The following is a 27798-nucleotide window of genomic DNA, read 5'->3' on the forward strand; positions in this document are numbered from 1 at the left end:
TTAAGCGGGGCGGACCCTGAAACGCCCTATTTAGAGGGTTGTACAAATTATATCGTGCATCAGGATGTACAATGGCCAAAACGAAAAATCTCTGTTTCAATGAATTGTATAATAGAATACACATAAACTCTTAATATAATACACATAATCTAACATAATATATAATATACATAAACTCTTAACAAAATACATATAAACTCAAGTGTTAAAAAAATTGTAACGAGATTAAACAAACGGAGCAATGTCTGTCGCGTCAACTCCCCCACACAATTTATAAAAATCAATGTTTCTTTAGGCCAGGTGTATAATGCATTGTGCGCCCCGTGCGCGATATAACGATTGATAAAAGATTAGGAGGCGAGGCAGGCTTGACAGACAAAGCTCATTTTTATGCATCTTTTAAAAGTCTTTTTACATCAAATCCCCGGGGCTGAAATGTAAATTTGATAAAAATGTGGTACCGCAAACACAAATGTGCGGCAGCACTTCTTTGTAATTTTCAATTTCGTTCCCATTTACGTACACAGGCAGTAGTTTATTTCCAGGAAAAAAAATAATAATAATTGAGGGAGAGGGAGAATAGAAATGAGAGAGATCTTTCTTGAGGGGAAATCCTTGCGGTTTCTTCTGTTGCTCTGTTCAATTTCGTCGCAATTCATTTCAGGTTCGTTTATTGGATCTCTATACAATTGCTTTTCCCCCAAAATGTTTTTTTTTTAATAAAACAAAAAATCAAATTGAGATTGTTCAGAAGCAAGAATATATTTGTGTTTGTATTTGAATGCAAATTTAGAAACTTTATATTTGTTTTGGGAATTTGGTTTCCTTTGCGAAACCCCACTAATTGATTCCTGTTGCTGCTGTTTTAATGGTAATTTGATGTGAATTTGAGCTGCAATTATGTAACCTTATGCCCAAGAAGATGATCCTGTCTTCTGGTCTGTTAGTTTGATTGAGAAAAAAGAACAGGTAAAATTAGAGGGTACAAATGGAAAGTTTGAGGTTCATAGCTGCAGGTTCAATGTCATATTGCCCTTGCCCACAATTTATTATTGAGGAACCAACTGAGCTGCCCGTGCTGGGCGGTTCAATGTCATCTTGATCTTAGCTTTGGAGAGTTCTAGGATTAGTACCTTATTTTCTTTGTATGATTTGGTTATAAGATGGCCTTTCATATAATTAGTTAGTTAAGCTAAAGTGGGGCCAGAGGATTCTAGTTACGAGATGCAATGCATGTATATTTGATGCTTGAAATCTACGAAGAATGGACATTGGGTTAATGTTTGTTGATTTCGTGTTCTATGTTAATCTCTACCCTAGTTATACACTTGTTGCTTGTCTTAGCTTGTTCTTTCTTTGTAAAGGATGTAAAGATTTGATCTTGAATTGTTCCTTAGAATCATGAGCCTCTTGAGCTATGTCTTTCATATTGGCGATGGTTCGTTAATCTTTTGATAGAATTTAGCCAAATAGCTGTGTTTTATGTGCTCTTATTATCTGCTTGCAGGCTTTTCAGGCGATCCATCAGGTCCCAAAAATGAGAAAAAGGCCGATGATCACGCCTCTTCCAGCAGCACAGGTTCTAGAACACTCATAATATGCATCGGGCTTATAGCGTTTGCAGGGTTATCGTTTTTCCTTTTCAAAATTTGGCAAAGGAAAAGGCGTGAAGAGCAATATGCTCGTCTGCTAAAGTTGTTTGAAGAGGATGATGAGCTCGAAGTCGAACTTGGCCTTCGGGATTGAATCCATTCCACGTGTTTTATTCAATGTATCATGGTGAGACTCTTGATGTTTATGTTAACAAAAGGCTTTCTTCTGTACTTCCAAGCTTTGAGTTCAGCAATTTTGGCGTTATAACTAACCTTTCTTTCATTGGTTTAGATATGTGCCATATGTAACTAAGCCCTTATATCTTAGGCACATTGTTTATAACTTTACATTATAATTTACTTATCTAAATATTGTTGATTGCCAACTAAGTGAACCCCCACACTGGATCCCCGAGAAGAGCTGTTTGATTATTTTGTATCAATAATCTCGTTTTCTTGCTCACACATAGATCCCGGTGACTTGCTTCTTTTGATTGGGTGTTAATCCTACTATTCATTTACGGTACGTTTGGTTCACGAAATAGGCTTGGAATGGAATAACATTCCCAGGAACAAGCCTATTCCGTTGTTTGGTAATGCTTTTAGTTCCTAGGAATATTGTTCCCGGGAATGAGCTATTCCCCTTGCAAGGGGAATAGAGATTCCAGGGGGCGAACTTAGGAATAGCCTAAAGTTGCTATTTCCTAATTTACCCCCCAATAAATCTAAAATTTGATTCTATGGTGTTTAATTTTTTTTATATTCCTTGCTTATTCCATTCATTATGAAATATCATTCCTATTACCTCAAAATTTATTCCGTGAACCAAACGTGTTGTTAATTCACTATGTTGTACCTTGTCTTGACCTCATTCTTCGTCTCCTTTTCGGGGGGAAACATCCCGAGACTTGAATTCATGACTGTATGCTTTTGCGCAGATGAAAGTAGCAGGTCACGTTGGGAAATATGCACTCCGATGACCACAGGCAGGTTAGGGCTATTATTGCCCGAGGCTTTGAGGCCATGTGAGACATTTTCATTTCCCAAGTATAGCATATTATTAGCGTCACGATATCTCAAAACGGAGGACTTGGTCTGTGAAAGTCGTTAACTAGTGGCAGAAGGAGTGTTCGTTCATGCCAGACAGCCAAAGTTTTCACTATCTCGTTTCATTGTTCATTTGTATGTTTCCTCTGTAGTGTTTGCCATTTTATTTTTTATTTTTTATTTCTCTCTTGTGAACTAGGTTTCTGAAAGTTTATCAGTTGATCTTAGGAAATGACAGACATTTCTTACTGATCTCGTTTGTGCTTACAGAATTTCCAACCTTGTTTCAAGTGCACATTTATGATAATGGTGTAACTTGTAAAGATTGGGAATCTTTCATTGATGGAAGTTTTGTGTTTATTTCCAACCTTCTTGTTTCAAGTGCACGTTTATGATAATGCTGTAACTTGTAAAGATTGGGAATCTATAATTGATGGAAGTTGTGTGTTTATTTCGTTTTGTGCAATTGTAATTAAGATTCAGTTGCATTGTATACCCTTTTTTTTCTCCTCCCAAATGGTTGAATGCCCAAGCCTAAGGGTCCCACATCCTGCGCGACATAATGTAAATCATGGTGGCTCAGCAGATATGGCCAAATGTTTGTGCACGCAAAGAATCTGCACACTTTGAACATAACTCCACACTTTTGTTGTTGAAGTTTGAACTTTGGTCTTTTCTCCAAATACTCCTTACTGAACTAATGAGCTAAAGCTCGTGTGGGATTTTATTTTTATTATTATTATTTTTTGGTGTGTGTGTGTGGAGGAAAACTCGTTTGCACTTGAGACGATATAATTTACCCATTTATTTTATTGTTAAGTGTGGAAGCAAATCATTCAAAGGATGCCATGATTAAGGGAAAATTGCACTTTTGAGTTTTGACACATTAATTATAATAATATACTCTTGTTTCTCCTTGTTATCTTCGAAAATGAAATTTTACTTCTTTTTTTTTTAATGTTACTGACTCTATTACATTGTAGTATCTGTTTAAACATACTTTCTCAACCTATTAAAGTACAAAGAGTAGTATCTGTTTAAACATTGATCTCATGACCTCCCATATGGAAGAGGTCACTACATGCCATATGAGCGCAAGGTGCTTGGCTGACACGTGACTATTGTGATTGTGAATTTTTGCCTAAACAGATAACCAGTTGATTTATGAATAGTAGATTGTTGGCAAGAATACACGATCAAGCTATGAAAGCCGTAATGTAGGAGTTACACTTGTGGTTGGTTCCTCATGAGCACTAGGCACTAACCCTCTCACGTAATAGACAATTGAGTTACTGTGATGTATTCTCCACTATCCTATCGAAACATAATGTGAATGATGTAGTTAATATGTGCGTATATTATGTAATACAGTGCTAGGGTCAGTTTCGGCTGCAGTCCCTTTACCTAGTATGCTTGTCGGTTTAAGTTAAGAAGCTCAAAATGCTTGATAGTGGGTCAGAAGTTTCCGAGCTAACAGTTAGCGTGTAGAAATAGCCAAACGTCCCTCCCAATAACCATTAGTGTGGTATTTATAGGAAAGAGGGGAACATGCTCTAGTCTAATGGCATGTACGGCACGTGCTCAGACCGGGGCCCAAGGCGACTTGACCACGTGTCCCAATATTCATGAGTTTATTGAGGGTGTTGCTGATGCGTTCTGCCAGTGGATCCAAGTCAATAGGTCGGGACACAATGACTACTATAGCGTATGCATACAGTCCCCTATTGCTGAACGCGGGAGGAAACACGATTGGGAAGGCAAGCGTATCATGTCGGTTTACATGAGACCGAGCCTTATTCTAATAGTAGGTCAGTTATCGACCACCCTCTAGATACAATCGGTGCGAAATAATTCCCATTAGTGAAAAACCTAGGGACAATAAAGTTTCGTCTTTTGTCGACAAGTGAATAGGTAATTGTAGATTTTATTAGTCACCTCACAAAATTTAAAACTTTTAAAAAATATTTATTATTTTATTCACGAGGTTGGAATCCAATACTTTCTTTAAAAGAGAAATTAAATACGAGATATTAATACCCCCATGTTGTTGTTATTTCTTGGGAAATGAATAAATGACATCAACGAGATGGCTCAACCAATAAGATTCAAGAAAACATGGCTTACGTTAGCCAGGCGTTGAAGAAGTGAAGCTGCGCAGGTTAGCAAGGTCAAGGCGCTGAACTAAACGACGACGTTTACCCCATGTACCCATATTATTATACCCGTATATACATACAGGTACCGATTTATACCCAACAGCTTTAGGCTTTAGCAAATCCAGACGAGGAAAAGCGACGCATGCTTTGACAACACAACTGCGTGTGTATAACTACACACACACACACACACACACATATATATATATATATACACACAATCCGCTTTCGCACCGATTTCTCTCTCTAAAGCGCTTCTCTATGTTCGACTTTCTCTCTCTCTAGTTCTCTCTCTCTCGTGAATGGCCGTTATCTCTCCCACTTGGAAATTAGGGCTCGGAATTGTTGTGATCCCCCGGGGAAACTACGCCGCGAACAAGATGTGATTTCCCTAGAGCTTAGCGGTTAATTTTGTGCGAAATTCGTTTTTTACCCCCCCGGTTAATGTTTTGTGGTTTGCCTAGGGTTTCTGAGCTGTAAGTGTTGTTGCGCATGAAGGGCCCGTTAGATCGAACGAAGATTGTGCTGCGGCACTTGCCGCCGGCGCTTCCCCGTTCTACGCTGTCTGAGCAAATTGATTCTCGCTTTTCTGGTCGCTACCACTGGCTCTCCTTTCGGCCTGGGAAAACCAGGTCAGAGTCTCTTTATGACAACTTTATATTTATGTGCACGTTTCTTTCCTTGCTTGTGGTTGGGTGGAGTAAATTTTAATGCTGGTTGTAATTTTTGTCTAATAGTTGGGACTTGGGAGTTGAGGGTTGAATTGTTTTTAGGAGTTTGTGTTGACTTTAAAGTGAGTGAATTTGTGTGGGATTCCAGCTTCTGAAGATGTTATAGATTTGGAAAGCATTGTATGCTGGTCATATTTGGTTGGTTAAGCTTGTTTTTGGCACTTCTCATGGTTAGATATGTGAGCTGAAAGGTTGGAGCAGCACGTATGGGAGAGAGGATTTATGATATAGGGTGGAGTGGAGGGAGAAGGCAGTTTGTTTTTTGGGAGTAAGATGGAGGGAAGAATATGGGATTGCAATAGATTCCTTTGCAGATTATCATGGAAAAAAGAGGAAAAATGATTGAAATTTTTATCACCATATGCCGGGAGCTGCTGCTGTGTGTTGTGTAGCAATAAATGCACTGTAGTTTATTGATTTCCTGCACTTTTCTAAGTTACTTGGTTTTGGTTTTTCCTGCACTGTGTGTTGGTTTTGGTTTTTACTGTTGCATTTGGACATGTCTTCACCTTTTGATGTTAGAGATGTGCATGAGGTTTCTGGTTACCTCTGGGCTTATAGTTGTGCTGGTTTTTAATGCACCCCAGTCTTTTTCGTTCCCTCTTCCTCTCTCTCTCTCCATTTTATGGGCAATGATACTCAATTTTTTTGTATTTTCATATTTTGAACTTTAAGAGGCTATGGCTTACTTTTCCTAGATTTTATAACCTTTAGTTAGAAATAAATAAATGGTGTAATATTGTTTTTCAGTTAATGGTTGTCACAGGGTTCCACCTGAATGAGATCCATTTGTTTGAACTTTTACCTGAATAGTAAGCATTATACTGCATTACAGGCAATCATTTTTCATGACTTGTTTTTTTCGGCATTATTGATTTTTGCCAAGCTTGTTAGTGGCATGTGCCAGTTAAAAAAATGAAATTTCTTTTAATGGGTTTTGGTTTGAGTGTGGATTTTCTAGATATTTGTCACTTCAAGGATTCTACAGTGCTTATTTATAATTTAGTTATTGGTGATGATACATTGTTCTCCATTCGTGTATATCTTTAAAATTTTCTTCTCATATATACTGTTATGCAGATTGAAAAAATAGAAATGAGAATGGCAACACACTTATTGGGTGGTAGTTATAATTCTTATTTTGGGTGGGTGGGCTGATTTTCTGAGCTTTTCCTAATTTGTTTTTGGTCTTATTGTCATAATTAAATGATACCTTGATAGTTATTAATTATTTCCATTTCAAACCCCACCTCTCCTTTGCTTCCATCTTCCACTTCCGGCTTCCCAAGAAGCAAAGATTAGAGTTTGATCAATGCCACAATCAGAAATTTCATTTTCTCTTTATATAAGCTTAAGAGTAGATGGTTGTGTCATTTATACTGAACTTGTAACTATTAGGTGTTTAGTTCTGTGGAAAGGTCTTGCTGACATCATTTTTCTCTTAATGATTACTTTGCAGCCAAAAACATCAACCTTATTCAAGAGCATATATTAACTTTAAGACACCTGAAGATGTTGTTGAGTTTGCAGAGTTCTTTAATGGACATGTCTTTGTTAACGAGAAAGGTATAGGATAGTTAAAAAAGATCCATTTGATAATTCTCTCTCAGTTAAATCTTGATTCTTTATTTTAGTTTCTACCTTAGTTTGTGCAAATTAATTTTTAAAACTGAGTTCTATGTTGTTTTTGTTTGTATGCATTTAATGGTCCTTCCTTTTTGTAACAGGGTCTCAGTTCAAAACAATTGTTGAGTATGCCCCTTTACAGCGTGCTCCAAGGCAGTGGTCTAAGAAAGATGGCCGTGAAGGGGCTATCTTGAAAGGTATTGAAATGGTGTACTGATTCATGTGGCATGCATGCTATCTCGTTCATTTCTACAGCCACGTATAATTTTTCTATGGACTTGTAGATCCTGAATATCTGGAGTTCCTAGAATTTATTGGAAAGCCTGTTGAGTATCTTCCTAGTGCAGAAATTCAGTTGGAAAGAAAGGAAGCTGAACGTTCAGGTTTGTTATAACATCACCAAATTGGAATCTGACTTGTAAAATGAGATATACTGAGCTAATCCTTAATCCCAGCTCTAAAATGAGACTATGGGATAAATAATTATGAGTTTGGATTTTAAGATGTGGAACTCAAAGTTTGCCAATTTATGGTTTTCAGGTGCTGCTAAGGATGCCCCTATAGTTACTCCCTTAATGCATTATGTGCGTCAGAAACGAGCTGCAAAAAGTGGGGCTCGGGTAGGATATCATAGTGAACCAGAGTCATTATTTTTCTTCAGTGTTAGCCATATATGGAGTATTTGATTTTGTGCTAATGACAGTTTATAATATCATAATGAAATTAGTCTTCAAATCTTCTTTAAGTGTTAAGAAGTCCAATAATCTTTTTTGCCCTCAATATTTGACAGAGGGTATCTAATGGAAAATCAACCAGAAGGGTTGGAGGAGCATCAACAGGAAGTCCTAGCTCTAGTGCATCTAAGCGAGGCTCAGAAAAGAGGAGAAATTCTACAAAAATGGTATGCCGTTTTCCTTTTATTTTATTTAATTTATGTCATGGTGCAAGGAGATCACGCTTGCATTGTTTTATATGCATTTCTTCTGATGACACTCATTTTCCTCCATGTATGTATGCTGTTGCCTGTACTCTTATTCTTTTGATAAGTAACAAATTCCTTGGGTCCAAAACATGAGAGTATGTAGAAAAGGAGTGTGTTTGTTGCCTGTATTCCCGCAAGATGTGTAAGCATGTCTCATTTCTACACTCTTGTTTTGAATAAAATTGCTTAAGTCTGATTGAGACTGTTATAAATTAATTGACATCAAATAAATATTCATGTTGCCCATATCAAATAAATAAAGAGTCTTGTTGCCCATATGATAAGTAGCATAGGAAATGGGTTAGACATATCATATGAGAATATGAGATGGTTAAAACAGCATAATTGTAAAGAAGTCAATAGAATACAGATTAAGATATTTTAACTATACCACATAATTAAATCGCTGCAAGTAAGCTGATGGAATGCAGGTTAAGATGTTTCACACTTTGCTTGAGAAGGTAGAACATCACCTCTGCAAACAAGTCCGCAAAATACAGATTACGTTGATTTGGAGTATATAGGGTCATGCATAATTTACTGGAGGATATGGACCTTGGAGTGGAATAGAAAATGGGGATGGACCTAACTCACAATAGTTGATAGTTTAAGTCCTTGAGCTGAGTGAAGTTGAGTGGGCTGGTATATACTTTTTTTTTTTTTGGCAAAGGTTGTATAATAGGATACTAAATATATGTGTGTGGATTTGATGATATGTTGACTGACATTTTACTATTTGATGTTGACTTTCTTTTAGTAGTATGTCTTGGTATTTTAGCTTTTGATGTTGACTATCTTTTAGTAGTATCTCTCTTATGTCTTATGTTTGATATTAACAGCAAATGGAACCGAAATGTGTGCTATTGACATTTTGCATTAATTGTGTGTTTTTTTTTTACTTGCAAAATGTCTGGTTTGGGCTCCTGAACTTTCTATTCTTTCCTTTTTCCATGATGCTTATAGATGCAGGATGCTTATTTTCATATGCTATCACATAAAATTTTTGAGAATTTAAATTATCCTAATTTGTTGGGCTTTATATTTTGGTTGAGTTGATACTGCTCAGCTTATATGACTAAACAAACCTTGTGATTCACAGTATGTTCAACGGGACAGTTCCAAGGTTGAAGGTAGCAAGGACAGAGCATACATTCTAGTTCGAAAACATGATGACAAACAACTTGTTGACAAATCTGGTACTTCAGCTTCTGCAGTGTCAGAGGAAAGTGGTATGCCTCTACTTCTGATTCTGATGCCTGGTCTTTGTGGGACTCACTTCTCTTCTTCCAAAATGTTATGCACCAATTTATGCTTTAATTTATCTCATTGAAAATTATTCTGCTACTTCTGTTCTCTTTTTATATTTTGACTTTTATATATTTAACCAGACTTACTTTGTTTACCCTTTGCTTACTATTATGCCTACATTAAAATGATTGTGATCAAACCCATTGAATTTGTGTCAGGAGTTTCTGTTTCAGCTGATAGTGGGAAGAAGAAAATCCTGCTCTTGAAGGGAAAAGAAAAAGAAATTCCTGATGTAAGCTGGTTCTTTTTTGAAGACTAAAACCTGATTCAAAGTGTTTTTGAAATGATTTACATACGAGGGGACTTGCATCATTAATTGTTGCAGAGTATTATTATTTTTAAATACATTGCTTTACATAGTTTGGTGATCTTAGCCTAACAGTTTATGTTACTTGATGAGTTGATGCATTTTACAACCAAAATTGCTACCCTTTGTGTGGTAAGATTGTTTATCAATTTGGAAAAGGGGGATTTGGCGGTTTTGGGGGGTGGGGGTGGGGGGTGGGGGGGTGGAGAAGAAAGGCTGAATAGCTAGAAGGGGTCTGGTCAGCTCTGGTTTCTGTTACACTTCCCTGAAATGGTAATAGTATAACAGTTATAATTGTGTTATTTAATGTGTAGATTTCTCTTGGTGCATCACTGCAGCAGAATGTTGCATCTCATCTCAAGAATTCACTTACTTCATCTGCTCCTAAGCCAAATCAGAGGCGTGAGGCCAATGGAAGGATCATCAGAAGTATACTTCTCAAGGATGCTCGCCAGAATCAGTCATCATATACTGCTCAATCAGAACAGCAAGTCCCAGAGAGGGAGAAAAGACCTCCTAGGCCACCAAGTGTTCAATTGTCTCAGAGGGATTGTAATGGATTACCTGAGGATAAGATTGCTGGGAATGATTCACTCGGTGTCCATGTGGATAAGATGGAAAAACGTACAAGGAGTAGGGATAGGCCAGATCGTGGTGTCTGGACTCCACTTCGACGTCCTGATAATTCACATGCAAGTGATGAATATTTGTCATCATCTACCTCTCAATCTACCCACGCTCAAGATTCTGCTGAAGGTTTGCTTACTGCTCAATACAGTACTATTGTCTTTTGAGTATTTTTGAGAATGATAGATGGTGCTAATTATTTGTGTTTGGGAAAAGGAAATTACAATTTCCAGTTCACATCCCTCTTATATGGTGGCAAGTGTTCATATATCATATATCATATATGTGATTCGTTATGTATGGTTCAGGTACATCTTTTCTAAAATCTGATGTGGTTTTTATTCTACTGCTTTTCTAGGAAGTCTTGTGGAAGTGAAAAATGGACTAAGTGCACGTGGTGGAGAGTTCAAACCCACTGGAAGTGGACGAAGTTCTCATTCTTCTGTTGATAATGGTTAGATTTATCCGAGGAACATGATAGTGTAGATTGTATTGAGATTCTGATGCAGATTTTTTTAATGGGCTAGTTACATTTCTATGTAATAGGTTATTATCTTAAAATTTTTTGGGTTAATTAATGTAGGTACTTACAGATATAGTGGTCGTCGTGGAACAGCACATAATACAAAAGATGCTGATGGCACCTCATTTGGGGAAGGGCGACCCTCAAGAAGAGGAGGTCCTGGATATGGTACCCATGAGGTGCGCTTTCTTTGAGTTATGGTTTTTAAATTGCAAAAATATTCCTCTCAAGCTTTTACATTTAAAGAGAGTGGGGTGGTGGTTGTTCCTTCAACTTGCTAACTTGTTCGTATTGAATTGCAATGTAAATACAGAAACAAGTATGGGTCCAAAAGTCAAGTTCTGGTTCTTAATTTTGTTGTTTGTGGTAAGTTCCCATCTCTTCTAGTTCTGTATTGAATATTTATTTATTTGTTTTGTGCCTCTAGATATTTGAATAAAAAAGTTAAATTGATAAAATTACGACTGGTTATGTACATGTTGGGAAACTTGGGTGGTCCACTGATATGTATCCCTGTGATCACTTGTTTAACAGATACATGTATGAATTAATGGCAACTAAATGTGTGTCTATACATATATTATTTGTTGTTTACAGCTATGCCTCTATGCTGGTTTAGCTAGTTAAAAAAGCATGTACTCATACGAATTGGTCAATTTGGATGTTTCTGCAGTGAAACGCCTGATTGCGTACCATATCGAAGTATAAATCTGCTGGTGGCTATGCTCTGTCTTTCTCTCTTCCTCTGCTTAGATCAGGAGCGGGCAAGTTTGCTGAAGACAAGAAATTGAAGACCTTCAGTGGGATTTTGAATATACATGTTGCTACGGATGTGTTTATTGTTCAACGAGGGGTGAACCTTTGATCATACTACACCAAAGATGGTCTGGGGGTAAGAACGAACACCATTTGGATGACGACAAAATAACACCACAATTTTCAACCTGGTGCTACTCTGATTGATTGGGTGGCTTTCATCGGTGGAACCGACACACCCAGTTCCTACCATTGACTCAGCTGGTTATTATCAAGCATACTATAGCGGTGGATGGTTTCTTTTTGTTGACTTTAATGTATATACAAAAACACGGAATTACGTGAGATACCCCCAACCGCTTAGTTTTACATACGTATATACTATATATGTTATTAGCCTTGTGTTAATGCTAGGCTTGGGTTGACCGATTGGGGATTGATTGTGAACAAAAAACAGGAAGCTTGGAGTTGCTAGATAGACACTTTGGAAGTGCAACATTTTAGTTATGGTCAGATATTACCCTTTTGATGATGAGTAGTGGAATGAAAAAAAGCTCGTTTGGTAATATTCTTGAAGTTGTGTGGCTATTGTGAAATGGACGCAGGGATTGTTGCTGCAACATTTGACTTTTTAAAAAATTACTGTGTTCATTTAGCCGGTTTCGGCGATGGGTAGAAAAAGCTTTAGGCCTTTAGTGCGAATCGAAAAAGTGGATCCGTAATCCTCAAAGGCGACACAAAAGTCAAAAACTAATAACGGCATATGAAATGTCTCGTCTTGTTGATTCATCGATGTTGACCCATATATACTCACATGATGAAAATGACCAATTTTTATTTATCATGTTATGGAGTACAAGTAAGGAAATAGAATTTGAGAATACATGTAGTAATATTCAATTCTATGCATGATTTCTTCTGTTTTATGTGTGTCACTCAAAAGATCAATAGAACTAATAGCTCATAGTGAGCCATTTTTGATAAGCAGAATTGATAATGTGGGATGAACCAAAACTGCGGACCAGGGTCTTTATGGCGGGCTTCCCAAATCCCGTGGCCACCATGGGTTTGTGTGGCGGGACTAGGGAGTCTGCCGCATAGGCTCGTGGCCTCCTCATGAAATTAGGCCAGTCCTGTGAGGACAAAACCAGAATGCAGACGTATCGAATTCCACACAAACTACACTAAGAAGATCCTTTGAAATGACTTTATCCAAAATGTGTTGTTAACAAAAATCAAATTTGTAACTTTTTAATATGAAAATCATACTCTATTCATTCAACTACATTTTCTAAAGTCATTAGAGTATTTTTAACATTAGGGGGTTGACTAATTCAGAACAAAAAACAATTATGAAGTAAAATAGAAATGGAAAATAACATTATTATAATTTTATTAGAAAATATAAAATACTCCGCGTATAAAATATAAAATACTGAAATAAAATAAGCTAGCTGGATATAAAATAAAGTATATAATAAAATCTAGCGCAAATAGCGTTGTTCAATCATAACATCTTCTCTGCTACTCATTCGCCGGTCAGACTGGAGAAGCTCACACTCAGAGCGCACATACTCTCTCTACGGTTCTACCGCCCGATATTGTAGAAATTATCATTATTTTTTGTAAAATGATTTGCGTTAATCTCTGCGATGTTTAATGGAATTCCGAAGCTGATGGTTTGATAAACAGTTTTTGATTCATCATCGCAGTTCATCGAGGTCAGTTCGCAGTTTCTTCCTCAGTAGTTTTTGCATTTTAATTCTGTTTCGAAGCAGATTAGCATCTCAATTGCTTCACAGTTGTGTATAATTCCATTAGGGATCGGCTTTTGCGGTTTAGGAGGAAGTTAGTCTCCTTCGTTTGGTTCATAGAGAGATATAGGTATCCTTGGAAAGATGAGAGTCTGAAGCTTCGTCACTGGCTGTTATCTTAGGTTCTAGTTAGTGATGATGCAGCTTCATATTTTTGTTTGACTGTAATATTTGCTTCTGAGTGATTGCAGTTTTGTGACTAATTCATTACTTAGCATAGTATGTGAGAGGTATAATCTGTTCGCATTCTTACAAGGGTTTAACTGAAAAATAGCTAACTGATTTATGTTTAATTGTGGAATGCTTTGTTGTTAAGTTGTTAGCTCAAAGTAGCTGACTAGCTAACAATGTTTAGTTCATATGCTGCTTATTAACTGAATTATGTTTCATTCCCTTTTTTCTTTCTTTCTTTTTGGTGGGGGATTTTATTATGCACTTGATAAATTTAATGAGCAGAAGCTATATAGTACACCACTTTCAGAAACCAACATTCCTGATCACGATTAGATTAATCTGTCAGTTTTTTTCTTCTCCATGATAAACAGTTGTTACGCTCCAGCCATATTGACTTAAAAACTTTGTGATTGTATTAGGTAACAGGCATTTTCATGTGGTGGAAGGTCACATCAAGAATAATTGTGGATAGGAGCATGTGCTGGTGCTAGATTCTGTGGAACTTGCCAGGCTTATTTATGGCATCTGCTGGCCTAGGCCATGGAGGAGCTGGGAGTTCTAGAAATGCTAGTAGTGGTTTTTCAAATTCATCTAGTTCGTTTGACTGGCTGGGAAGGGAAATGCTCGAGATGAGGTTGAGGGACAGGGTGGACCTTGAAGATGACAGGGTGTGCTTCTTGATTGAATGCATTACCAAGTTTCCTTTAGTCTTTATCGTGCATTATAACTGCATTATGAAAACTGTATTTTTTGTATCATTTGCAAGGATATTATGCTATTACTTTGCTGTATTTGTTATGAGTATTACCATTTTCTTATTTGATACTTCTATATTATGCAGGACAGCGAACCAGATATAATTGATGGTGTGGGTGTAGAAACAGGACATGTTATTAGAACTACTATTGGTGGTCGAAATGGACAACCCAGGCAGGTTTGTGAACTAACTAAAGGAAAATATTTTTCATGTGGTCAGAAAATAGCTATGCCCTAATCTGGCTCATGCTTTGACATGTTTGTATGGTTTTGGACAGAATGTTAGCTACATAGCAGAACGTGTGATAGGAACAGGGTCTTTTGGTGTTGTTTTCCAAGTAAGCTGATTAGCTCTCTGGTGGTCTGGTATTTATTTATTTCGGATATCTGTTCTCTTTTGCTTTTGATTATATACTTGCTTTGATCCTCACTGTAAGAGCAGGCAAAATGCAGAGAAACTGGAGAAATTATTGCAATTAAGAAGGTTCTTCAAGATAAGCGCTACAAGAACCGAGAGTTGCAGATAATGCAAAAGTTGGACCACCCTAATATTGTTGCACTTAAGCATTCTTTCTTCTCGACGACAGATAATGAAGATCTATATCTCAATCTCGTCCTTGAGTATGTCCCTGAAACAGCTAACCGTGTTGCTAGGCAGTACAGCAGAATGAACCAGCGGATGCCATTGATATACGTCAAGCTGTATACCTATCAGGCATGTCCAAACTCAGTGTTCTGCAAATTAATTCTGAATTCATGGACAGAACTTTTGAATAATTTATAATGTCTAGGATGGTGATGGCCAGTATAAATCATGATTGCTTGTGTGCTCATACTGGGTGCCGAGTCACCCTTTTTAGTATTGGTTTATGTCATCTTCTTGATTTCACATTTTATTCTTGCCAAGAAACCACCTTATTATTATTGGAAGAATTACTCAGTATCATCTTCCAAGTCTTACCTTGCTGTGTGCCACAGACTTGTAAATTTATATGCAAAATGTGCATTTCCCTTGTTCTAAATTACTATCACATCCTACTTAATTCTATCACCACGGGCTCACACTAGAGAGAGATGGGTCATGAAATTTTTTTCCATTAGAGATCCTGATTCCTGATTAGTGCAAATGTTAGCTATCAAAATTTTAAGAAATGTTCATTGCAATTGACTCAAATAATAATGAGCTCCCTTTTGTATGCAGATTTGCAGGGCATTGGCTTACATCCATAACTGCATTGGCATTTGCCACCGTGATATTAAGCCTCAAAATTTGCTGGTTAGACGCCTTTTTTTTATCTTCTTCTTCTTCTTCTCTTTTTTTTTTTTTTTTTTTTTTTTTTTTTTTTTTTTTTTTTTTTCCTTTTGCATACATATTACTTTTTCTAGATTACGTTGGTTTTTATCCAGCATATCAATTTAAATATGCTGCAGTCTTTCTGTATCAGATCTGCTTCATATTTCTAATATATGAGATTTTTATTTATTTATCAATGTCTAGATGTTTAGGTGCTGGTTCTTAAAAAGTTTAGAAGCCAGCTGATTCTCTAGCTAAACCCTGTAGATTGTCAAGAAATATGGTGTAATATATTTGAATACGAAAACAACTAAAAACTGGAAATTTAGATGGGTTGTTGTTAGCTACTTTTGAATACCTATCCAGCCAACCAGAGAAACATGCAAAATTCCGCCAACTGTCAAGTTGGCCTCAATAACTTGTAACATCTCAAGTATCTAAACAAATTTTGAAGAACAAAGAGGTGGATTGAGTGCAAGGCAATGCTTAGCATGACGCTCTCTAGCAAGGAATGCTTAGCAATTACACAAATTCCAATGTCTTGTGAATAATCAAATTATTTTACTTGAATGAGCTGATGAAGTCCTTTTACCAATAGGTGAACCCACATACACATCAGCTGAAACTTTGTGATTTTGGAAGTGCAAAAGTTTTGGTAAGTATTTAATTTAGGGGACTTCTACAATGTCATAGTCCAAAAATAGAAAGAAGAGGTTGGTGGACTTGCAAGAAATGAAGGGAAAGTGGACAACTTTGTAAATTTATTTTGGAATATGACATTGTAGACTTTCCCCTTAATTTAATCACTTGTTTGAGCTGTCATTAATTTTTCAAAACTAGTTTGACTCTCACGATATATTAGGTGGAAGGAGAACCCAATGTGTCATACATTTGCTCACGACATTATCGTGCTCCTGAGCTCATATTTGGTGCCACTGAATATACGACAGCCATTGACATCTGGTCTACAGGTTGTGTCATGGCAGAATTACTTCTTGGACAGGTATTCTACCGGACTAGTTTTATTGTAATTTTCATATTTTGTGTGTAATAATTTTATTCTTCTGATCAATCTTCTACAGCCTTTATTTCCTGGAGAGAGTGGGGTTGACCAATTAGTAGAGATCATAAAGGTGGCTACTGTTAATCTTAGATACTTGCAGATTTGGTTCATAATTCAATTGCTGTCTTTATCTCTTCTCTTTTTTTCTTTTTTTTTTTTTAATTTTTTTTTAAATTTTTTTTTTAATTTTTTTATACAGGTCTTGGGAACACCTACTAGAGAGGAGATGAAGTGCATGAACCCAAACTATACTGAATTCAAATTTCCACAGATAAAACCCCATCCTTTGCACAAGGTTCTACAATTTCTATTTTCTTCTTACACTTCATTATGTTGTCACAGCTTATTCTATTGAAGCTTCTACCAAAATGGCATCAATTGTATGCATCATATGACATGTCAAGAAATAACTCTTTACACTTACCTCCTGTATAGTTATCAACATCCCTGTGACTTGACAGAGTATTATGATTATTAGGGATAACCCTTTTCAGATTTTAGAGCACATGAAAGAAGTACCACAAAAAAAATTTGATTTAGATCTGCTTAGGTGAATTCAATCTCTGCCAAAAGTTTTTTTTTTGGCAAATGAATATTCTAAAAGGAGAGCTATGCTGATCATGACCATGAAGCCTCAATGTAATGATGCTAAGTTAGATTCCTTGAGATTTGAGTCTAATTCAAAGTTGCAATTTTTTTCTTTCTTGCCTCTATTATTTTTGCTGTTGTTATTTTTGTAGACAAGCTGGTTGCCTTCAATTAAAATTACTGATTTATCCTCTTAACACAACGAAAGAAAAGGTTTGCCAACTCCACCCATCTTCTAATCAATCAATCATCCTCTCTACCTTTAACACCTATTTGAATGAACATGATGAGAACCTCTCTGAGTACAATATTCCTTGGAAGCAGAACAAGATAAAAACATACTCCCTATTTGGGAAGGAGAAGACTCCATGGCCTGTTATCATTCTCCATACTACTTTGCCTACATAAAGTATTTTCTGTTACATGAGTGGTTATTACCTTCATTATGCCCCTGTTTGATGCCAGGATGAATTTTGTTCTTCATAACTCAATAACCTTTAGCCTTCACGCACATAGTTATGTAATGTATTTTTAAACAAGATTTTTAATGCCTGACAATCTTTCTTTTATTGCAAACCTTGCAGATTTTCCAAAAACAACTGCCTCCGGAAGCATTTGACTTGATTTATCGTTTTTTCCAGTATTCCCCACATTTGAGATGCACTGCTGTAAGTTTAACTTTATGCTGATTAATTAAGTCATGAAGGTTGAAATTCTTGAGTTATGGATTAGTTCATTTGGTGAGTAATGCAGTTGGAGGCTTGTCTTCATCCTTTCTTTGATGAACTGAGAGACCCAAATACCCGCCTGCCTAATAACCGTCCTCTTCCGCCACTCTTCAATTTCAAACCTCAAGGTAATTATTAGTTTTTTTGCTACCTCATCCACCTTGATCTTGTTTCTAATTTTGGAGATGATATAGATTCAGGAATTAAACGCGTGATCATATTCTTGCCTGGAAGTATTAATCCTGAAAATTTATACATTTCTCACTATAATTTTATCCATTCATGTTTTATTGTAGAGCTCACCAGCTTACCTCCTGAAACTGTTCGTCGACTCATTCCAGAACACGCTCGAATGCAGAACTAAATCATGGCTTTGCCATCCCGGTGACTGTTTGAAGTTTCATTTCTTCCATTTTTGTTAGCTGCTTCAGCTGGCTGTATATCAGCAGATCGAGGAACACTGAAGTTCAGTGCAGGATGAGTAGAAGCCTCATTGCGTTTTTTATTACTATAGCTGACTGACTCTATATATTTCTCTTGATAATACCAAATACCTACTTCCCAAGGGAATTGTGGATAGGTATATATAAGGATATCAATTGTACCAAACTAATGGGATGGGAACAACAATGGGGAATGCCCTCATCGCCCCATACTTTTCCCTATCTCAGATATATATAAATTGCTATTATAATATATGTAATGATAATCACAAAACCTAATGCTTGCCAATTCTTCTATATTTTTTAGAATGACAAAACAAAACTAATAGTTTTTGTTAGTATGGTGAAATTTTATCCTTTTTTCTTCACTACAACATAAAATTTCTTTCTTAACATAATATATCTAAGATATGTCAATTTAATATTGTCTTATATTGATTGTGCATATCACATTAATGGATCATGAACAAGTGCACTTTGCTGATATTACAAGTACAAGAGCAATTATTTCTCTTTGAATTTTCATAATTTTACAATTTCAAATAATTTTTTTTTTATTACTTCTGACTATGTTATAATATAGTATTTGTTCATAACTACTTTCTCTATTACTAAATATCGCCCCTACTTCCATGACCTTCCTAATTATGAGTCATTTCATCAGTTCTCAAGTTCTTATCGTCAGAATGAACTGAGTTCCATTTTCTTCAGCAGGCAAAATGAACAGAAACCGTTATTTAGTTCCGAGTCGGTTAGGCCTCACAAATTTACAGATCTTTCTAGAACTTCAAAAATCGTTATTAACTAAACTAGCCATCGCAGGTCTACCCCTTATCTTTGTGTTTTCATTTCTCTTTTAGAATTGTAGGACTTGAGCGACTCACAGTTCACACTTTCTCCTTCTCCCGCGTCTCTCACTAGGGTTAGATTGCTCTACAAAATTACGAGTAGATATATCTAATATATACAATCTCTAGGGTTTAACTGATGGCGTCGTCAACAGCTCAAATTCATGCACTTGGAGCTACTTACTTCACGAAGAATCCATCTTCTTCCAGCAGGAATCCGTCGAGGAAGGTGTTTTTTGGGCAGAGATTAGACAATAGGACGTTGGGGCTCAAGAGCAATTCCAGTCGGAGAAATGCCGGTGCTAGGCGGTTGCGGGTTGTTGCCGAGAAGGTGGTTGGGATTGACCTCGGGACGACTAACTCGGCTGTGGCAGCCATGGAAGGTGGGAAGCCGACCATTGTGACGAATGCCGAAGGGCAGCGGACCACTCCGTCGGTGGTGGCGTACACGAAAAATGGGGATAGGCTTGTGGGGCAGATTGCGAAGCGCCAGGCCGTTGTTAATCCCGAGAACACTTTTTTCTCTGTGAAAAGGTTTATAGGGAGGAAGATGTCGGAGGTCGATGAGGAGTCTAAACAGGTTTCCTATAATGTCGTCAGAGATGAGAATGGAAATGTGAAGCTTGAGTGCCCGGCTATTGGCAAGCAATTTGCTGCTGAAGAAATCTCTGCTCAGGTATAAACAAATAGAGATTGTTTTGGATGTAAGATGACAATTAGAATTGCCGCTAACTTTCATATTATTTGCTAATTTAGGTCCTGAGAAAGCTTGTTGATGATGCATCCAAGTTTTTGAATGACAAAGTGACAAAGGCTGTTGTCACCGTACCTGCATACTTCAATGATTCTCAAAGAACAGCTACTAAGGATGCTGGTCGCATTGCTGGATTAGAGGTTCTCCGTATTATAAATGAACCAACTGCTGCCTCACTGGCTTATGGTTTTGAAAAGAAAAACAATGAAACTATACTGGTATTTGACCTTGGAGGTGGAACTTTTGATGTATCTGGTACCAACTTTACTTCATTTCTCACTTTATTTTCCACCTGTAGTTTGGTTACACATTACTTGTAAAATGGTTTTCTTGATTTTTGATTTTCCGTGCTTGTCGATTTCTCAATTGCTTGATGTAATATTGCAATGCTTATGAATTATGATAACACAATTTTTCGCACAATGCAGTTCTTGAGGTGGGTGATGGTGTGTTTGAGGTGTTGTCTACTTCTGGAGATACTCATCTTGGTGGTGATGATTTTGATAAGGTTTGCCTTTTCATCATCTCCTCTACGGCTCTACCTGAATGCATTTGTTACTTGGTAGATGATGTCATTTTTGAATTCATTGCTATTGCTGAAGTTATTTATTATATGCTCCTTTCATGCAGAGAATTGTTGATTGGCTAGCATCAAATTTCAAGAAGGATGAAGGTATAGACCTTCTAAAGGACAAACAAGCTCTTCAGCGTCTGACTGAGACAGCTGAGAAAGCTAAGATGGAACTTTCATCCTTGACACAGACAAACATCAGGTATTCACTTTGACATGCTCATTGTTTATACTTGGTAGAATAGTTAAGAGTTCCTACACTGAGATTAGGGTGGTTGTCTAAACTCAAGTTAGGAATCTTAGAAGTATTGGAATTTGATTTAGTACATTCCTAGTAGTTTAGGAATCCTGGAGAAGCATTTCTAGCTTCCCCATCTGTGCTTCCGACTTAATCTCATTGTAATTTTACCGTGTGTGTTTTTTCCCCTCTAGCTTGCCCTTCATTACAGCAACAGCTGATGGTCCTAAACACATTGAAACCACTCTTACTCGAGCTAAGTTTGAGGAGTTGTGCTCAGATTTGCTTGACAGGTATTAGGATCACAACAGATGGGTTAATCTACTTATAGACATTCTGGTGAAAAAACTTAATCCTGTCATTTCCCTTTTATTTCAACAGGCTCAAAACACCAGTGCAAAATTCCTTGAGAGATGCAAAACTTTCATTGAGTGATATTGATGAAGTGATCCTTGTTGGAGGTTCAACTCGCATTCCAGCTGTTCAGGAATTAGTTAAGAAAATGACTGGAAAGGACCCAAATGTCACTGTTAATCCTGATGAAGTTGTTGCTCTCGGAGCTGCAGTTCAGGTTGGATATTCTTAGCAGTGTGCATGTTTTCTGTTTGTATCTTTTCAGTTATGGTGTCTGAATGCAAATTAATTTATCTGTTACAGGCTGGAGTTTTATCTGGAGATGTAAGTGATATTGTCCTTCTGGATGTCACACCATTATCCCTTGGTCTGGAAACTCTTGGTGGTGTCATGACAAAGATCATTCCCAGAAATACAACATTGCCTACATCAAAATCAGAAGTGTTCTCTACAGCTGCTGATGGCCAAACAAGCGTTGAAATTAATGTCCTTCAAGGTGAGAGAGAATTTGTGAGAGACAACAAATCCCTAGGCAGCTTCCGTCTTGATGGTATTCCTCCTGCCCCACGGGGAGTTCCTCAAATTGAAGTCAAATTTGACATTGATGCAAATGGCATTCTCTCTGTCACTGCTATTGACAAGGGCAGTGGGAAGAAGCAAGACATCACTATCACAGGTGCCAGCACTTTGCCTGGTGATGAGGTATGGCTTTTAATTCCATCAACAGAATGGTGCATTAGCACATTATGATAGTGAAAGCTCAGGTTCTTGGCTTTTACTGGATTTTGCAGTTTGGAATTTATTTCTTGTAACTTGCTCACAAATCTCACTAGAACCAATGCTAAGAACTCCCATTTAATTGAATTTATTTCTTGTAACTTGCTCACAAATCTCACTAGAACCAATGCTAAGAACTCCCATTTAATTTGATACAGGTAGATAGGATGGTTAAAGAAGCTGAAAGATTCGCCCAGGAAGACAAGGAGAAGAGAGATGCTATAGACACCAAAAATCAGGCAGATTCTGTTGTTTACCAAACGGAAAAGCAGCTGAAGGAACTTGGTGACAAAGTACCAGGCCCAGTAAAAGAGAAAGTCGAGGCCAAACTTGGAGAGCTCAAAGATGCTATCTCTGGTGGAGCAACTCAGGCCATGAAGGATGCAATGGCAGCCCTTAACCAGGAAGTCATGCAGCTTGGTCAGTCACTCTATAATCAGCCTGGTGCTGGTCCAGCCCCTGGTGGCTCAGATGGGCCATCAGAATCATCAGGGAAAGGACCTGATGGAGATGTCATTGATGCAGATTTCACTGACAGCAAGTAAGATTGCCTGAAGATCATTTTTTGAGCCATCTATTTTATAGGTTCCTAAAATTTTTTCCTGTGTACAAGGAGGCTTCTGAATTTTGAAACATCTTTCTGTACTCGGGGTTGAAGGAACATTAGTTATATTAGAGGTTAGGATATTGAACAGGAGGAAACTCTTGATAGCTGAAATGTCAAAGCCTATGCCCTATTGTTTATGAATGATAACAAAATTTGGCAATAGTTTGTTCCATCATTTTGCAATTTTGTTTGACTATATTTATGAACTGAAGAATCAAGAATACAAATACTCAAAATTCAACTGCACATGAAGCACATACAGGTACTTCTAATCTAGTCCAAGAAGCTGTCTTGGTGAGTGGCTCCTTTGAAATCCAGAGTTCACAATTCACCAAATTTCCTTCATTGGTAATTCTCTCTCTCTCTCTCTCTCTCTCCTTTCAGCTATATACTATCCCAGTTTAAAACATTAACCTAGTCTTCGCCTATAAACTAGCAATATACACACCAGTATATGTGCACTAAAGTATGTCAGGTTGTCAACCATGGGCGGCTTGGGAGTACCACCACCGTGGCCATGAGCCCTGTCAGGGCTCAGAGAATAAGAAAGCTTGGAGATGGACCTCTGCATCTATTGTAAAACTGTCTGCAATCATCAAAAGGAGCCAAACATCTTGTGCAACCACTGCCTCGGCTATGCCTAGACAGGGAGTAGTAGTTGTTATAATGAGGGTTGTGATCCACTTGGTGACTTGTTCCCTCAACCCTGCCGGATGACCTAACCGAAATGAGCCTCTCGGACCCTCTGTGCGGATCAAAAGGCAGCTTGGCAGACTGATTCCCGTGATACATTTGCTGTCTGGAGTTGTAATAATAAGGATGAAGATGATGTTGGTGAGAGAATTGTTGGTGTGCAGGAATATAATGGCTGCTGCTGTTGCTGTTGCTTTGCGGCTGACCGCCACTGTTAGAAATACTAGGCATGCTTTGAACTTTATGCATACTGTAACTTCCATTAATCATAACTTGATCATGATTCGGAGCATCATTTGTGCAGCTTTCAGGAGATGTCGGAGAAGTACATGCTGAGGAGACGCTGAAAACCGTTTTACAAGGAGGAGGCTTGCCGTTGATTGCATCAACGTAACGCTGCTCTAATGCCTCTGCTGCGCGGGGATTACTACGGTGATCTAACACCACCGGCTTTGCAGGGAAGAGGAACGCCCGAAGCTTGGGCGCCCCTGCCGCCTCGCAACGCTCCTGCTCCTCCATCATGTGCCAGAGGTCCTCGTCGGATTTAACCGACACCAGGGCGTCTAGGTCTTCCGGGAATATCTGATACTTAAGCACCATATCTCCTCCCTCTACCGGGTACGTAAGCTTCTTCATCAGTTCTGCAAATCAAATCAATCATAACCGTCACAAATCTCTTGCATTTTTACAACATTCTGGAAAGAAAATTAAGTGAACAACCTTCAAGTTTAATGTCTCGGGGGACAGAGATGACGCGGGTCTCGCCGCCGACGTATTTGAGATGACAATCTCCCCAGCGGAGGAGAATCTTACCGCCGTGGCTGCACATGAATTTGATCTTGTTCACGGGGGAGCCCGGCGCAGAGCCGCCGCAAGGGGCGGTTTCCTCCACAATATTTACGCCATCCACAGCCATCTTCCAACAACAAAAATTTCAAGCGAACCAAAATACAAATTTCACAAACAGACAACAATAGCAGTAACTAACAAGAATTATAAAATCTACAAATAAACTAGAATGAAGAAATTAAAACAAAACTATTTTTTGTTTTCTTTTCGTCGAATAAAAGAATTGAGATTAGAATTGAGATTTCATAGAACGATGAATATATGAAACCTCAATTTTTGGGTAAAGGAATTGTTTTATTGTGATCGGCTTTGGGATGCCAAGATGAGAAGAATGGGTGTGGTTTGGTATGTATAGACATAGGCAGGCAGTTACAGTTTTCACACGAACCACTAGTTTCTCCCACATTCAAAATCATTTCTTCAAGCTTTTTTATTTTTTTTTATTTTTTTTATTTTATTTTTTATTTTTATTTTTATTTTTTAAATACCATATGTACATAGCTTATTGGTCAACCAATTTAAAATAAGTCTACAAGCTTTGTTTTTGGAAGTCAATTGAATCAATGATGCATGTTTTGCAATTTACCTCTTCAGCAAATAAAAGTATTTTTTTAATTTTTTTTTTTTTTGGGAAAAGGAAAGTATATTTTTTTGAAGTATAAAGCATGAAAATTTTATAATTATAAATGATCGAAACATCAACTATTAATTCTTGTTACAAACATATATTTAATTTATTACCCCATCCATAACATAATGAAGGAGAACTATCAATTAAACTTTGTTTTATTTATTTTTGTATAAGAAAAGTTACACTCATTACATGTAAAACAAGACAGTGAATAATGTACAAACTATTTAATCTCAACATAGCTTAATAATAACCCCAATCTCAAAATTGCAAGTTTATTCTTTACATCTAAAACCAAAGTAAAAGCAGACAGGATAAGAAAATGCATTCTAAAGTCTGAGAAAGCGTTTACAGACTCTAAGAAACTTCTCACTTGTGGTTTTTACTGTGCCACTGATCTTCTCTGCAGATGTTGGTGATGTCTCCCCTGCATGGTCTCCATTGTTGCTGTCCATATCAGCATCATCAATGGTGGGAGATGACAGAGTGGCACACTGGTTATGAATCCTACAATACCTCTCAGAAACAGACGAAGATCTTCTCATTGAAAACGCCCTCTTCACTCTCCCGCTCCCCGCCCGCTCCAATCTGAATCTCTGCTGAGATGCACCATTCGAAGCGACTGAGCTGCTCCTGGTAAGTTTCACTCCAAACCCACTCCTGTCATCTTGGTGTTCTTGTTCTTGATGCTCATCAAAATCACTATTTCTGCTTATTATGTTCTCCTTCTTGACTTGATTCAACTCCTGGGTTTCTGGGGATTGGCTGTGATGGGTAGTGTTTGAGAATGATTTGGGATCTGCTGACCACTCCAAAGATCTTGATTTGCTTTTGCTGTTGCTGTCAGCTTTGATCTTTGCATATCTGTTCATAGTTTTCTGCTTCTTCTGCTTCCTTCCTTCCTTCTTGGGGTTTCTTGAAACTTTTGAGGTGGGTGGGGGACTGAGCTGGATGAGTTGTATATATATTACTGGTCTCACCGACCATGTGGCCATGCCCAGGAATCTCTATGTGATTAAAACATGTTTAAAATAATTTAAATCATTGAGTGATAATTAATGTTAGTGTAGTAGCTAGTTTAATGCTTGGACAGAGGATCTATATTATTGTATTGTGTATACAAAATGCTATGTGGATACAACTGATTTGAGCACCGCCATATATATATATATATATATATATATATATATATATATATATATATATATATATAGTTGTTGTACGTATAGCTAGCTAGCATTATTGAATATAATATAATGAATCAGACAAAATAGTATTAAAATCAATATCTGTATGGCTATAATGTGCCGGGTGAAGTGAGGGTTTTGTTTTCTTGTTAGTGCATGAATGCATATCTAATTGGATTTCGAAGATGTCCCTGTTGCATGAGTTAACAGGAAAGCCGAAAGGGTGGGGTTGGTTTCCTCTCTTATATAATCACAATAATATTAATGTGATTAGATTATATTACAGAGTGAAAGAACTTCTAGTCAAGTGACATGAAATGACTCTTGTAAATGGGAAGTCATGAGTTCGAGTTTCAGTGGGGTCAGTGTTGACTCGTTGGGTGGGGCCAAAAGTGTGAATGGCGAAAAGTAGTTTTGAAAAAAAAAAAATAGTATTGTGTTAGCTCAATTGACCTTTGACCCAACCTTTTTTTTTTTTTTTTGAAAGTTACTGGCTCTATTACATTGTAGTATCTGTTCATATACTTTCTCAACCTACTGAGCTCCACTGAGGCTCGAACTTATAATCTTTCAAATGGAAGTCCAACCCGGGTACCATTAGACCACATAGTCCTGGTGACCTTTGACCCAACCTAATAATAGGATTTGACAAATTTGATGGAGCGGTCCAAAATTACAAAGGCCACAAAGCCAATACAATTTTGATAGCCTGGCATGTGTGAACAATAGAGTTAGATAATGCGAGGCGTAATTCTTGGTTCTTGTGCTCTTAGGCATTTTAGTATTTCAAGATAGCGCACGTATAAATAGTAGTTCTACATATTGTATTAAGATCAATATATGATTTTTTTTTTTTTTTTTTTTTTTGAGTGGGGTGGGGGGAGGGGGGAGTGGTATTTTGATCATTTAGCTAGACACGTTTGGAGCTATGTCAATTGCGGAGTATATTGCTAAACATACACGGTTACCTTGTTATAACCTATTCATAATATTATGTATGTGCTAAAAATAATACCTTGTTATAACAATAGCACAATTTTCTATTCCTTTTCTTTTTAGCTATTTTATGGGAGCTCTATTTAAGTTGAAGGACCTATAACTAGTTTTGGCTAGTGTTGCAAAAATCGCGCCCGCCGGTCGCTCTGTCTCAACCATTGTTTTTTTCTTTTTCGCGGAACTCAGAAGTCCGCCGAAGCGCCTCTACCACCCCACGCGATCACGCCCCTCTGCCAGTTGCTGACCATGTCCCTCTGCCTCCGTCGGTCGTCGGTCGCCTCCACCTCCGAAGCGTCACTCACGCGACTTGAGTGTTGAGAGAATTAGAGAGATGATGCTAGATGCTTTGATCTAAATTACAGAGGTTGAGAGTGCTGAGTGTACAGACATTGATATAAATTAGAGGGGAGCAGCGCTACTCTTCAACAGTCACGCACTACGTCTCACTAAAAAAATTCAAATAAATAAATCGGGCACTTAGGAGGCACCTAGCGTCTTTTTCAACATTGGTTTTGGCAAATTACACCACTACCAATAAATGATCATTTTTAGATTACTAGATTTTTAATATACTAAAAGTTTAAGAAGAATGATACTTTTCTCCATAATATCATTCATGTATTCACATTTCCTCTTCAACTATTCTAAAAGTGGCAATTTTTTCATTAATATATTACATGAATAATTCATGAAAAAAAATGTCATTTTTCCAAAGGTTATTATTACTAACGTTCATTTTTAATATACTAAAAGTTTATTTGTTTTAGTACTAATGCAG

At 37.4% G+C, this 27798-nt stretch overlaps 5 protein-coding genes and 1 long non-coding RNA gene across 8 annotated transcripts; 4 read left to right on the forward strand and 2 right to left on the reverse strand.

Moving 5' to 3' along the window:
* The first annotated feature begins 499 nt into the window (after window positions 1–499).
* Window positions 500–3094, forward strand: LOC109164912. Its single transcript, XR_002051444.1, has 3 exons — window positions 500–664; window positions 1508–1779; window positions 2531–3094. It is a non-coding gene; the product is annotated as an uncharacterized LOC109164912 (long non-coding RNA).
* LOC109164909 lies at window positions 1867–26002 on the reverse strand. Its single transcript, XM_019313466.1, has 3 exons — window positions 25167–26002; window positions 16398–16403; window positions 1867–1878 (listed from the first exon to the last, which is right to left on the reverse strand). The coding sequence occupies exon 1, from the start codon at window positions 25830–25832 to the stop codon at window positions 25167–25169; it is 666 nt and encodes a 221-aa protein (XP_019169011.1). The 5' UTR covers window positions 25833–26002; the 3' UTR covers window positions 1867–1878; window positions 16398–16403.
* LOC109164904 (regulator of nonsense transcripts UPF3-like) lies at window positions 4917–12217 on the forward strand. 2 transcript variants are annotated; one of them, XM_019313459.1, is made up of 14 exons: window positions 4917–5177; window positions 5260–5427; window positions 6986–7092; window positions 7254–7349; window positions 7437–7535; window positions 7693–7772; window positions 7943–8053; window positions 9234–9363; window positions 9601–9674; window positions 10064–10505; window positions 10735–10830; window positions 10960–11078; window positions 11213–11265; window positions 11573–12217. In XM_019313459.1, the coding sequence occupies exons 2-13, from the start codon at window positions 5288–5290 to the stop codon at window positions 11249–11251; spliced, it is 1533 nt and encodes a 510-aa protein (XP_019169004.1). In that variant the 5' UTR covers window positions 4917–5177; window positions 5260–5287; the 3' UTR covers window positions 11252–11265; window positions 11573–12217. The 2 variants fall into 2 exon arrangements, with proteins under 2 accessions (XP_019169004.1, XP_019169003.1); XM_019313458.1 differs by having other exon boundaries at window positions 4917–5427.
* LOC109164905 (shaggy-related protein kinase kappa-like) lies at window positions 13157–18768 on the forward strand. 2 transcript variants are annotated; one of them, XM_019313461.1, is made up of 14 exons: window positions 13157–13376; window positions 13477–13539; window positions 14063–14311; window positions 14485–14577; window positions 14678–14737; window positions 14842–15114; window positions 15601–15675; window positions 16292–16348; window positions 16556–16696; window positions 16776–16826; window positions 16956–17051; window positions 17929–18012; window positions 18098–18200; window positions 18369–18768. In XM_019313461.1, exons 3-14 carry the CDS (start codon window positions 14162–14164, stop codon window positions 18434–18436), a joined length of 1251 nt encoding a protein of 416 aa, XP_019169006.1. In that variant the 5' UTR covers window positions 13157–13376; window positions 13477–13539; window positions 14063–14161; the 3' UTR covers window positions 18437–18768. The 2 variants fall into 2 exon arrangements, with proteins under 2 accessions (XP_019169006.1, XP_019169005.1); XM_019313460.1 differs by lacking the exon at window positions 13477–13539.
* LOC109164900 (stromal 70 kDa heat shock-related protein, chloroplastic-like) lies at window positions 19303–22824 on the forward strand. The gene is made up of 8 exons (XM_019313451.1): window positions 19303–20039; window positions 20120–20372; window positions 20546–20625; window positions 20748–20890; window positions 21121–21219; window positions 21308–21497; window positions 21584–21982; window positions 22216–22824. Exons 1-8 carry the CDS (start codon window positions 19503–19505, stop codon window positions 22600–22602), a joined length of 2088 nt encoding a protein of 695 aa, XP_019168996.1. The 5' UTR covers window positions 19303–19502; the 3' UTR covers window positions 22603–22824.
* LOC109164907 lies at window positions 22840–24615 on the reverse strand. The gene is made up of 2 exons (XM_019313464.1): window positions 24078–24615; window positions 22840–23998 (listed from the first exon to the last, which is right to left on the reverse strand). Exons 1-2 carry the CDS (start codon window positions 24271–24273, stop codon window positions 23199–23201), a joined length of 996 nt encoding a protein of 331 aa, XP_019169009.1. The 5' UTR covers window positions 24274–24615; the 3' UTR covers window positions 22840–23198.
* Window positions 26003–27798: the final 1796 nt, after the last annotated feature.

Source organism: Ipomoea nil, unplaced genomic scaffold (genome assembly GCF_001879475.1).
Source record: "Ipomoea nil cultivar Tokyo-kokei standard unplaced genomic scaffold, Asagao_1.1 scaffold3069, whole genome shotgun sequence".
In the NCBI taxonomy this organism is placed as follows: domain Eukaryota; kingdom Viridiplantae; phylum Streptophyta; class Magnoliopsida; order Solanales; family Convolvulaceae; genus Ipomoea; species Ipomoea nil.

Excerpts from the sequence above, each read along its gene's own strand:
- LOC109164904 (XM_019313458.1), top strand. The coding sequence starts at position 5,288 with ATGAAGGGCCCGTTAGATCGAACGAAGATTGTGCTGCGGCACTTGCCG. Across the intron at positions 9,364-9,600 it reads TGCAGTGTCAGAGGAAAGTG|GAGTTTCTGTTTCAGCTGAT; the intron begins GTATGCCTCTAC and ends AATTTGTGTCAG. Across the intron at positions 9,675-10,063 it reads AAGAAAAAGAAATTCCTGAT|ATTTCTCTTGGTGCATCACT; the intron begins GTAAGCTGGTTC and ends TTTAATGTGTAG.
- LOC109164905 (XM_019313461.1), top strand. The coding sequence starts at position 14,162 with ATGGCATCTGCTGGCCTAGGCCATGGAGGAGCTGGGAGTTCTAGAAAT. Across the intron at positions 14,312-14,484 it reads TGGACCTTGAAGATGACAGG|GACAGCGAACCAGATATAAT; the intron begins GTGTGCTTCTTG and ends TATATTATGCAG. Across the intron at positions 15,115-15,600 it reads TCAAGCTGTATACCTATCAG|ATTTGCAGGGCATTGGCTTA; the intron begins GCATGTCCAAAC and ends TTTTGTATGCAG.
- LOC109164900 (XM_019313451.1), top strand. The coding sequence starts at position 19,503 with ATGGCGTCGTCAACAGCTCAAATTCATGCACTTGGAGCTACTTACTTC. Across the intron at positions 20,373-20,545 it reads TGGAACTTTTGATGTATCTG|TTCTTGAGGTGGGTGATGGT; the intron begins GTACCAACTTTA and ends CGCACAATGCAG. Across the intron at positions 21,220-21,307 it reads TGCTCAGATTTGCTTGACAG|GCTCAAAACACCAGTGCAAA; the intron begins GTATTAGGATCA and ends TTATTTCAACAG.
- LOC109164907 (XM_019313464.1), bottom strand. The coding sequence starts at position 24,273 with ATGGCTGTGGATGGCGTAAATATTGTGGAGGAAACCGCCCCTTGCGGC. Across the intron at positions 23,999-24,077 it reads CCGAGACATTAAACTTGAAG|AACTGATGAAGAAGCTTACG; the intron begins GTTGTTCACTTA and ends TTTGATTTGCAG.
- LOC109164909 (XM_019313466.1), bottom strand. The coding sequence starts at position 25,832 with ATGGCCACATGGTCGGTGAGACCAGTAATATATATACAACTCATCCAG.